Consider the following 12,804-nt stretch of genomic DNA (forward strand, 5'->3'; position numbering starts at 1 on the left):
AGCCGCATTCCCCAGATTAACATAACAAAATCGCCATTTTAAATGTAACAAAAGAAAGACCCCGTACACCTACAAAAGGTGGTGGATTTGGCCAAGTACATCACGGGTAAAATCCTCCCAAACATTAAGCACATCTACACGAAACATTGCTGTAGAAAAGCAGCATCCATCATCAAAGGTCTTCACTACCCAGGCCATGCTCTTTTCTCACTGCTGCCACCAGGGTGAAGGTACAGGAGCCTCAGGACTCGCACCACCAGGTTCAGGAACAGTTACTACCCCTGAACCATCAGGCTCTTGAGCCAAAGGGGATAACTACACTCATTCTACTTCCGGTGTTCCCACAACCAATAATCTCACTTTAAGGGCTCTTTATTTTGTTTTTCATACCCGTTATTTATTGCTATTTATTTATATTTTGGATTCGCACAGTTTGTTGTTCATTGATCCTGTTTACAATTGCTGTTCTATAGATTTGCTGGGTATGCCCACAGGAGACAGAATCTTGGGGTTGTATGTGGTGACATGTATGTGCTGTGATTATAAGTTTTACTTTGAACTTTGGACTTTTTCTCGACATATGAGAGGTTCATTTAAGACTTGGACAACAGTGGATAAAAGCCGTTCTTGTGCCTGGTGTTCTCCAGCTTTTATATCTTCTGTCTGATGGGAGGGGTGAGAAGAGAGAAGGAGGGTGGGAGGGATTGTTTGATTATGTTGGCTGTCTTCTAGAGGCTGAGGGAAGCCTAGACATCGTCCTGAAACGTCAACTGTCCATTTCCCTCCCCAGAAGCTGCTTGACCCACTGGGTCAAAGTAGAAGTAAATTTATTATCAAGGTATGTATAAGTCACCATACACTACCTTGAGGTTCTTTTTCTTGCAGGCATTACAGGAAAATAAAGAAATACAAAAGAATTTTTAAATAGCATACATAAACAAAGACTGACAAACATCCATTGTGCAAAAGAAAGCAAATCGTTCAAAATAATAAGAAAAGTAAATGAGTAATACTGAGAACATGGGTTGCAGGGTCTTTCAAAATGAGTTCCTTCAGCACTTCATTTTTTTGCCAGATTCCAGCATCTGTAGTCTCCTACATCAACAGGTTTTTTGCTCTCTGTGATCCCAGCTATGCCTTGATACCAGCAAGGCCATGCAAAAGGTCCATCGTCAGGCTCCTGTACCTTCTCCCTGATGGTAGTAATGAGGAGAGGGCATGTCCTGGATGGTGAGGGTCCTTAGTGATGGATGCAACCTTCCTGAGACATCACCTTTTGAAGGTGAGCTCGACGGTGGGGAGGATGATGGCCGTGATGGAGCTGCCTGATTCGACAACCCTCTGCAGCTTTTTCTGATCCTGTGCATTGGTGCCTCCATACCAGATGGTGATCCAACCAGCCAGAATGTCCTCCACGGTACATCTGTAGAAATTTGCTAGAGTCTTTCACGTTTTGACCACGCAGGCCATTTGGAAAATCTCTCCACTCCTTCCCCCATAACCTTTCTACCCATTGTGTTAATCCACCTATCCTACAAACCTCCTTCCACTGCCCAAAAAAATCCACTGTGAAAATATTCTCTGCCTTTTCCCTTGGATCTGTTGCCAAGAACCAGAGCTTGTAACATCTTGCACTGCCCTCCTAACAAGCATGTAACTCAAGCATCACAAGACAGGCCTGTGGCAGAAAGCCAAGGATCAAGCCTGTAACCTCTGCGGATGATATAGATAGTTAGGTTTATACTGTGAATATTATCGTGAAATGCTGCCAGAGTTTAAAATTAAGTTCCATTCCAGAACATTCTTTTAACTACAGTTCTGATATAATGCTAATTTCTATGTAGATCAGTAATAGACTCTCAGAAGGTTGGTCTCTGTAACATGTGATTATAGACAGTAGGAGATTTAAAAACCCAAGCTGTCCATTTCTTATCAGTACAAGAATTAGATCCCCTAGAGGGAGCCAGATCCTGGAAAACCATCGCCTACTGTGGAACTAAAGCTGGAATAACTTCTTCAGTTATGCCATGTTTGTCAATGGCGCAACTCCCCTTTGCCAGTGAGAGACCTCAAAGCTCCATGGGTAACCACAAATGGAAAATTACCAGTGCTCTTTGTCAGTGGGAGTCTTTGAGGAGAGAGGTGGGAAGGAGAGGAGAGGAGCTAATGGAAAGAGAGTTTACAGGGGCTAGGGAAGGCAAAGAATAGAACTGGAGTCAGAACTAGGTTTATGATCACTTATACATGTTGTGAAATTTGTTGCTCCAGATTCCAGCATTTTAAGTCTCTGTGAGTCTCCAGGGAGAAATTCATCACGTAGGCCCATCATTCCTTAAGTCACCATATACTTAAGTCAAGTTTAAGGTCAGGTTTATTGTCATCTGACTGCACATAAATACCACCAAATACAACAACGTTCCTCCAAACCACAGTGTCCCCACAATGCATATATCACACACAGCACATAAACCACAAATAAGTTAATAAAATATCATTCAAAGTACATGTGGAGTGTGCAGCATAGGTAAGCAGTAAACAGCCCGCTTTCCTAGTGATGAGACCTCGGTGGTGGCAGGGTATTTGTTCATCTCACAGACTGGGGGCAGAAGCTTTTACCCAGTACGTACCTCCTTCCTGACGGTAGTGGGTCAAAGAGTTTGTGGTCGGAATCCTCAATGATGCCTCACCATTATAATTGCAAACACTTTCAGGTGACCACATTTAGTGGACGGTATGCTCATATGCTTTTAATGCTGGGAACCCATCTCAGATAATCTGGCTGCCCATGCACTCAGCTCAAGCTATGGCATGAGGATTACTTCCCCCTCTGAGCAACCACTTCGTATCATTTGGTGCTCACCAGGAGACTAGGACTGGGTTAGTAGCAGGAGGTTATATGTTCATGAGCATGAGGTGGAGAGCAATGCTGCTTAAATACTGCAAGAGAACACGGAGGTCTGTGGTTTATTAGGCAAAGAGGGACAGAAGGGGAAAGCAAAACTCCAGGGAACTTTATGGGTGTACTGCGGAGCGCATTCTAATTGGTTGCATCACCATCTGGTATGGAGGGGCCACTGCACAGGATTGTAAGCTCAGTCAGCTCCATTATTAGAATTGGAATTAGAATTTATTTAAATCTTACATCCACCCCACAACGTGAGGGAGTTAAAATCTTTGTGTTATGACTCTGTTGCAATGTACAGACATGCAAATTTAAAAGTCTAATGGCTTGTAGAAAGAAGTTGTCCCATAGCCTGTTGGTCCTGGCTTTAATGCTGTGGTAGCATTTGCCAGATGGAAGCAGCTGAAACAGTCTATGGTTGGGGTCCCTGATGAACTTTCAGGCCTTCTTTCTGCACTTGCTGCTGTAAATGTCCTAAGGGATAGGCCATTTAGAACGGAGTTGAGGAAAAACTTTTTCACCCAGAGAGTGGTGGATATATGGAATGCTCTGCCCCAGAAGGCTGTGGAGGCCAAGTCACTGGATGCTTTCAAAAAAGAGGTGGATAGAGCTCTTAAAGATAGCGGAATCAAAGGTTATGGGGATATGGCAGGAACTGGATTGTGGATGATCAGCCATGATCACAGTGAATGGCGGTGCTGGCTCGAAGGGCCGAATGGCCTACTCCTGCACCTATTGTCTATTGTCTATTGTCCTCAGTGGAGGGACGTTCACACCCACAGATGGACTGGGCTGTCCGTACCACTCTCTGCAGTGCCCAGCAATAAGACTGGTGCAGCCAGCCAGTATGCTCTCAATAGGTGCCCCTGTGGAAGGTCTTGAGGACTTGGGGGCCAGTGCCGAATTTCTTCAGTTGCCTGAGGTGGAAGAGATGCTGTTGTGCTTTTTTTTTGTCACACAGCCAGTGTGTACAGACCAGACGAGATAATCGGTGATGTGTATAGCGGGGAACTTGAAACTAGCCTCCCCACCATCGAGAACATATTCAAATGGTGGCATCCATCCTTGACCCCCATCACCCAGGGCATGACCTCTTCTCATTATTACCATTAGAGAGGGGGTACAGGAGGCTGATGTTTTAGGAAGAGCTTCTTCCCCTTTGTTATCAGTTTTCTGATGGTCAATGAACCCATGGACACAACCTCACTATTTTTGTTTTCCTTGTGCACCACTTATTGAATTTTTAATATATATTTCTTGTTATAATTTAGAGTATATTTTATGGGCTGCTGCCACAAAAACGGCAAATTTCACGAAATATAATGAATCTGATTCTGAGAAGCACCAGGGATTGTTGATGTCTTTCTGTTCTCACTTGGAAGTAACTGCCGTATGATTCCCTCCACAGCACTGGACCCCACCAAGGACCCCTGTCAGAAGGTGAAGTGCAGCAGACACAAAGTGTGCATCTCCCAGGGGCAGCAGAGGGCCATGTGCATCAGCCGTAAGAAACTACAGCACAGGTCAGTTGTGGGCGGTGGCAAGTCTCACACCAAAGGCAGGAAACGCTGGAAATACCCAACAGTTCAGGCCACAGTCGTGGGAAGAGGAAAGGAGTTAATGTTTTAGGTCAGAGACCCATTGTCTTATATTCTGACAAATGTATCTCACCCCACAGATGTTATCTGACCTGCTGAGTATTTTCAGTTTTAGTTTTTGATTACCAGCATTTTGCCTTTTATTCCCCCCAAAGAACAGTTATATAAACTTGTTTGCATTTTAAGATCCAGAGTTGTGGCCGACATACAGATAATTACTCATTGTAGCTAGTGACATACATGCACAACTCCACACATTTTTATAATGAATCACATGCAATTGCACACACACACACGATAAAACACATCTTGATCATGTCACGCAACTGATGTTACACATCCTGATAATGGCATACAGTTTACTAATAACACACACACACCCCTTGGTAATGGATTTAAAGATCGGCTTTATGTACCAAACTTACAGTGAAACATGTTGTTTGTGTCAGTGACCAACACAGCCCAAAGGCGTGCTGGGAACAGCCTGCGTGTGTCACCATGCTTCCAGCTCCAACATAGCTTGCTCACAACTTACTAACCCTTTCTAACTCATACGTCTTCAGCTTGATGGAGGAAACCGGAGCACCCAGAGCAAACCCACGTGGTTACAGTGGGAACGTACAGACTCCTTACAGACAGTGGAGGGAATTGAACCCCAATCGCTGGCGCTGTCAAGCGTTTCGCCAGCTGCGTTGCACAGTACGCTCCCGCTAACAAGAAGGTAATCGTGACCAGATTATTTTAACCAAGTTCGCACAAGCATAAATATTGGCCAGGCCATGGGGGATAATAGTTTGCGGCCACCCGTGTAAGAACAGCAGGCCGGTGGTGTGGTGGCATCTGCACCGGACTTCGAGGCAGGTGGCCCCGGGTTCATCCATGCTGGGTTGAGCGTCGAGCTAGCAACTCGGCCTCGTAAAAACAGACAATGCAAAGGAACCGGTAAGGCTGCCGCCTAATGCACCAGAAGGCGCAGAGGGGAACTAACTAACACGTGTAAGATACACACACTCATGCACATCATCCAGTCGGTAACAATAACTTTATGATAATGATATGTTAGATATGTGCTTGTTAAGGGAAGCAGAGGCTGGATTATTGTGCAAGGGACTCGTTGGATGTAATTTCTGTCTGGAATGTTACCCCAGCAATGAAAACTGACAGAATGTTCCTATGAGAGACATTTAACTCCTTGAACTGGGTCTCAGCAACACACGATCTGCAAAACACTACAACATACAAATCCCATCAACCATCAAATAGCCACTGTCCTTGTATTTCTGAGCCACACCTGGGTACCTATGGCAACTCAGTGCATAGCACAAAATCAGGAGTTAATGATATATGTTATTTAGCAGTCGAGGGTAGTCTTCATCCATTCCATACCATTTGGCGGTGATGAATCCCAAGTTATTCTTGGTATCAGGACCTTAAGCTGCTAAGTGATTAATGTGAACAGCAATATCCCAGTCAGCAAACTCAACAAAGGTTCATTACTAGAGGGTTAAAAATTGTCCTTGAGGTCTGCACAACCAATGTTAAAATGATCCCTGATAACAAAACAGAATCCTTTTAAAACCGGGTTTTATTGATCATTGTAATTATCACTGCACAAAGTCTCTCCTGTGGGAGGTAATTGTCCTCATATACACAGACTGTATTGTTATACGTAGTTGAAGAGATGGGAAACGCTAAGGATTTCCTTCAGTTCATGTTAGGCTAAGGTGAAGGAAACTCTTTGTTGTTAACTCATAAAATAATGGAACAGGCCTCCAGAGGATGCCCTTAGAAAGTTCTTAAGTTATGATGAACTGATCCAACTTCAGCTGGGGTGTTGTATTCGGTTCTGGTTACCACATGAGGAAGGAAGAGAGGGCATTAGAGAGAGTCCAAGAGGGATTTATGAGACTTGTCCCTGGAATTGAAGTTTAAATTGCAGTGATATATTAGAGATGCTGAGACTGTTTTTTAAATTTAGAGTGTGGAATGAGCTGCCAGCGGAAGTGGTAGATGCAGGTTCAACTATAATGTTTAAGAGAAGTTCGGTTAAGTACTTGGATGGGAAGGATTTGGAAGGATGTGGTTTGGGTGCAGGTAGAAGATTGGGTCTGCATGGACAAGATGGGATGAAGGGCCTGTTTCTGTGCTGTAGTGTTCTAAAACCTATAATTCTATAAAAGCATGGGACCACCACCATCTGGAATTTACTGCTCTGATTTTATTAGATTTATTTATTAATCACATATACATCAAAACATACAGTAAAATGTGATGTTTGCAGTAACAACATAATCTGAGGGTGTGCTTAGGGCAGCCCACAGGTGTTGCCACGTGTTCCGGCGCCAACATGCCCACAATGTTCGGCAGAACAACGCGCAGCCAACAAACAACGAGGAGCAATAACAAAACAAGCTGCTTTCCCACCCCGCCACCCACACACACACACACATGGAGGGGTCTCCAACCCTGAACCATGTCTCGGTCTGGTCCCAGTCCTGGGATTATTACCCCAACAGCACTGTAGACATGACCACCCCTCAAGGACTGCAGCAGTTCAGAAGGCAGCTCACCACCCCCTTCACAAGAGCAGCTAGTGATGGCCAGTGAAGTTCTGGCCCAGCCTGCGAGGCCAATATCCCTTGAATAAATTAAAAACAACTCCATCTACTTGATCATTCTCAAAATGAGTTGCCGGAACTTTAATTACCAAGCTCCTAAATTCTGGAAATCCCTCCTGAAACATCTGTGCAATACTTATTGCTTATTTAATTATTATTATTTTTTTCAGCTCAAGCTGGTAAAACCTGAGGTACAGGCACAGCCAAGCATGCTCATTTCTCAATTGCTAGGAGCTTCCGGATGACTCTAGTGGTGTTTAGTATTGAGACTTTCTGAAGTTTTACATAGATATTACTGTGTAGGCCTAATTGTTTAATGCTATCATGTAGTGACTTTGCAATGATACTAGTTGTAGAAATTGCCTTTGGGACAATGTATGCCCTGTTCATGTTTCACAGTCTTTCAATTTTCTCTTTTAAATCAGCATATTTCTGGTGATTTCACTTCATTATTATTATTTTTTTTCCTTTTTGTATTTGCACAGTTTGCTGTCTTTTGAACATTAGTTCTTTGTCTCTTATGTCTGCTTTTACGTTGATTCTGTTGTGTTTCTGTCTATTAACTGTGAATGCCCACAAGAAAATGACCCTCAGGGTTCTATATGGTAACATATATGTACTTTGCTGATAAATTTACTTTGAACTTTACTTCCCTTTGTTGCCACTCCTCAAAGTCCACTACTTCTGTATAGGTTTTGATCATTCACAGTAATATCCTACAACATGGTTCATTATTAGTCTTCTCCATCTGTGACAGTTTTTGCGAAACGTTTTGCAATATTTCTGCTGCTTTGAGGACATTCTGAAAATCAGTGCTGTAGGCGTGTTGCTCACTGCGGACTCTGTTTTCACTAGAATCAAGCAGTCGTCCGTGGAACAAGTGGAGCGTCCTTGCAAGCCGTGCCAGTCAGCTCCAGTGTCTCCTGTTTGTGGCACAGATGGGCACACATACACTTCCCAGGTGGGTGTCTCTTCTTGTTTCCCTGTGACTGCACCACTCTACTTAATGGGGAAGCAAAGACAAATAAAATAATTATAAAATTGATAAACAACTACAAAAAAAACTGAGGAAAAAGACAGAGAGCTGAGTCAGCAGACAAAGCTCTTTCAAAGATCTAGGTCAGGTGTGGCATCTCAATATATTCTCTATCACATCTAACCAGAAATGTAAAGAATAGTGTTATTTACAAAATAACTGTGAATAAAAAGTAAGTGCTACAGCACACAAATATAAAAGTACTGAGACAGTACAATATGGGTGCAATACTGCTTAGCGCTGTGATGTGAGGTTGAGCAGGGTCACAGCCTCAGGGAAGAAGCCCTTCCTGTGCCTGCTGGTGCGGGAGCAGAGGCTCCTGTAGCGCCTACCGGATGGGAAGAGAGTAAAAAGTCCATGGTCAGGGTGAGATGTATCCTTGATAATGCTTTTTGCCCTGCCCAAGCAGCGTTTATGGTAGATGTTCTCAATGGTGGGCAATTGGGTGCCAATAATCCGCTGGGTAGTTTTCACCACATGCTGGAGTGCTTTGCGGTCCGATACGGGACAATTGCCATACCACACTGAGATGCAGTTGGTGAGTATGCTCTCAATGGTACGGCAGTAAAAGTCCGTCAGTATCCTGGAGGTGAGCTTTCTTGATGCTCCGCAGGAAATAAAGGCACTGTTGCGCCTTTTTGATCAGGATGGAGGAGTTCAGGGACCAGGTGAGATCCTCGGAAATTGGACACCAAAGAATTTGAAGCTCGATACATGCTCCACTACAGCTCCGTTGATGAAGCTGGGGACGTGAGTGTGGCTCCTAGCATGCCTGAAGTCCACAATGATCTCCTTGGTCTTCTGGGTGTTAAGGGCCAGGTTGTTGTCAGCACACCACGTGGCCAGGTGCTGGACCTTGTCCCTGTAGGCCGTCTCGTCATCCCCTCTGGTCAGGCCAACCACCGTGGTGTCGTCTGCAAACTTGATTATGGAGTTAGAACCATGTACAGGAATGCAGTCGTAGGTGAAAAGCGAGTACAGAACAGGGCTCAGCACACAGCCTTGAGGCACGTCGGTGTTCAGGGTGGGAGTGGAGGAGGAGAGGTTGTCTAACTTAACTGATCGGGGTCTGTTAGTCAGAAAGTCCAAGGTCCAATTGCAGAGGGATGAGCTGATACCAAGCTGGCGAAGTTTGGCGATCAGCTTGGAGGGGACCACAGTATTGAATGCCGAACTAAAGTCAATGAACAGCATTCTGATGTAAGAGTTGTCCAGGTGGGTCAGGCAAATAACTTGCCACTTCCCATGTAAGGCAATATATTCTACTGCAGTTGTGTGTAATATGTGGCATTCCCTTCAGTGATATTGTTCATCAGCAGGAGCTCTAGATTGATAAGAGGACGGGCTGACCGTTTTGTAATCTATTATTTAGATGTATAAATCTTGCAGTCAATTAGGAATAATTTTCTGTTGGTGGGAATTATTATAATCATTTTTTGGAGCGGGAGAATGTGGTGGGCAAGTCTCAGTTATTAAAGTAACTCCCATGAATTTGTACTCGATGAGTCTGTCTGATATACTCCTTGTTTTTACAACATGGGGAGCTGGAAACAACCTTCTCCGGCCTTTTCTCTCCCTGCTGTTACATTGCTCTTCTCCCTACCTGCCTGCATTTTTATGCTGTTTAACTTTACTCTGCCTGTCCCTTTATGCTTTTGAATTGGTGGGTGGATCTAGGCAGAACTGAAGATGTCAGATGCCATGTCAAAGTTGGATTCTGTTCCTTTTTACATCCTATATACAGGAACTCTTCCTCAGAGCGAAGAGCACCTGGATTATCTTTATAAACTATAAATCTACTTGTTCGTTTATTTTAGTGCTTCTTGTTTGTTAATTATTTTAATTCAAAGAGCAAAGTTCAAAGTAATTTTATTACCAAAGTACATATGTATATGTAAGCTGAGCTTCACATTTTTGCAGGCCTTCATAGTAAAACCAAGAAATACAATAGAATCAATGAAAAATGACACAGAAACAAAGACTTGACAAACAATCAATATGCAAATAAAAATAAATAATTAATACTGAGTACATGAGTTGTCGAGCCCTTGTACGTGTGTCCATAGGTAGTGGAATCAGTTCAGAGTTGAGTTGAGTGAAGTTGCCTTCACTGGTTCAGGAGCCTGATGGTTGTGTGGTAGTAACTGTTCCTGAACCTGGTGGTTTGGGATCTAAGGCTCCTGTACCTCCTACTTGATGGCAGCAGCAACAGGAGAGCATATGGTGGGGGATCTTGATGATGGATGCTACTTTCTTGTGTCAATACTCCTTGTAAATATGCTCAGGGAGGGCTTTGCCTGTGGTGAACTGGGCTGTATCCATCACTTTTTGTAAACCTCTTCATCCTTGGCGTTGCCATACCAGGCAACCAGTCAGGATACTCTCCACTGTGTATCTATAGAAGTTTGTCGGAGATTTAGGTGACGTGTGGAATCTGTGAAAACTTCTAAGAAAGTAGAGGCACTGTTGTGCTTTGTGATAGCAGCTTTTAGCATCTGGTTACAAATGGCGAGGCGAGCATTTATTGTCTCTCCCCAACTACCATTGAGAAATTGGTGGTGAAAAACTTTATTGAACCATTATAATCCTCCTAGAATTATCTCTGTTCCTGCAAGGTAAGTCACCACTTGAGGAGTAGTTGGAGTCAACCATCGCACAGAACACTAATAAGCATTAGTCAATTGATTGGGTATCATAATTGATCAGATTTATTCACTTCAATTGTGACGAGTTGTCTTTATTGAAATTGAACTTAACAGCAAACCTGCTGCTATACTCAGTGCTGTTTCAACCTCTGGTCACTTGTCCATCTATTGAAAAAGTCAAAATGAAATTATATCTGAAGTTGTCAGGTTTGCTTATGTTGCTTGAATTGACAGATATATCTCCAAATGTCGCTGTCAGTTTGTTGGTAGTTACAAGGGTTATGTTAGTATTCATTCCACATTTGTAGTTAAGCTATATATAGCAAATTGCAAGTGCTTTGTTCAATCTCATTTACCACAGAAAGGCTGTATTTTATTTATGATTGCCAATTATAATTTATTTCATTATACCAGACTGTTCATTCCTCAATCACCAAACTCCCCATGTGCTGATTTTAAAATTCCTCATATAATGTAAAAACAGACAACACTGTAGATACTTGGCTGGTCAGGCCACACCTATGGGAAGAGAGACAGGGTCGATGTTTTAGGCTGAAGCCCCTGTGTCAGAATTGGGAAGGAGACAAAAGAAGCGTGTAAAGCTGTAGATGTCTCTGATAGGGTAAAACTCAGGTGACCATGGGAATAGGCTGTAAACAAGATTATCTGGTCAGTGAATGAGTGGGAACAGTCAGAGTGCAATATGGACAAAAGGAAGTAGGAGGTCAATGTGAAACATTGACTCTGTTTGTCCACCAGCAGATGCTGCCTGACATGCTGAGTATTTTCTGTTTTTAATTCAGATTTCAGATTCCTATCTTCTATATTATTTTGATTTTTATTTAAAAACTCCTCCCTGACTTTTGTCCAACTCGTCAGTGCGTTGTCTCCAGTCTGAGCTCCCCAGCTCAGCTCTACATGTTAGAGGGTGATCAACAGTGTGGAGCCACCTCCTTTGGTGGAGCCTCTGATCGTCCTCCCTTCTGCTTTTCTCATCTTTGTTGCTTGGAAAAAGCTCCTCGTGCAGTCTCATGTTGACATGGATAAGACATTGGTGAGGCCTAATTTGGAGTATTGTGTACAGTTCTGGGCACCTACCTACAGGAAAGATGTAAGGAAAGAGTACAGAGAAAACTTACAAGGATATTGCTTATGTGGAAAGATTAAATTGATTAGACAATAGACAGTAGACAATAGGTGCAGGAGTAGGCCATTCAGCCCTTCGAGCCAGCACCGCCATTCACTGTGATCATGGCTGATCATCCACAATCAGTACCCTGTTCCTGCCTTATCCCCATATCCCTTCACTCCGCTATCTTTAAGAGCTCTAACTCTTTCTTGAAAGAATCTAGAGAATTGACCTCCACTGCCTTCTGAGGCAGAGCATTCCACAGATCCACAACACTCTGTGTGAAAAAGTTTTTCCTCAACTCTATTCTAAATGGTCTACCCCTTATTCTTAAACTGTGGCCTCTGGTTCTGGACTCCCCCAACATCGGGAACATGTTTCCTGCCTCTAGCGTGTCCAATCCTTTAATAATCTTACATCTTTCAATCAGATCCCCTCTCATCTTTCTAAATTCCAGTATATACAAGCCCAGTTGCTCCAATCTTTCAACATATGACAGTCCCGCCATCCTGGGAATTAACCTTGTGAACCTGCGCTGCACTCCCTCCATAGCAAGAATGTCCTTCCTCAAATTTGGAGACCAAAACTGCACACAATACTCCAGATGGGGGACTCACCAGGGCCTTGTACAACTGCAGAAGGACTTTAGGACAGATTGGGACTTTATTCCTTGGAATATAGATGGTTGAGAGGAGATTTGATAGAGGTGCTGTATACAAAATTGTGGGGGGATATAGATAGGGTAAATGCAAGCAGACTTTTTCCACTGAGGTTGTGTGGAACTTACAACCAGAGGTCATAGGTTAAGGGTGAAAGGTGAAAAGTTTAAGGGGGAACATGTTTGGAAACTTCTTCACTCAAAAGGTTGTGAAAGTG

At 43.4% G+C, this 12,804-nt stretch overlaps 1 protein-coding gene across 1 annotated transcript in view; it reads left to right on the top strand.

The window, feature by feature from the left end:
- Nucleotides 1-12,804, top strand: part of spock2 (SPARC (osteonectin), cwcv and kazal like domains proteoglycan 2) — a 112,172-nt gene that overhangs the window by 74,547 nt on the left and 24,821 nt on the right. The window contains exons 3-4 of the mRNA XM_063070574.1: nucleotides 4,311-4,425; nucleotides 7,974-8,079. Coding sequence (XP_062926644.1) covers nucleotides 4,311-4,425; nucleotides 7,974-8,079 — 221 coding nt within the window. The remainder of the gene's footprint in view (nucleotides 1-4,310; nucleotides 4,426-7,973; nucleotides 8,080-12,804) is intronic.

Source organism: Mobula hypostoma, chromosome 18 (genome assembly GCF_963921235.1).
Source record: "Mobula hypostoma chromosome 18, sMobHyp1.1, whole genome shotgun sequence".
In the NCBI taxonomy this organism is placed as follows: domain Eukaryota; kingdom Metazoa; phylum Chordata; class Chondrichthyes; order Myliobatiformes; family Myliobatidae; genus Mobula; species Mobula hypostoma.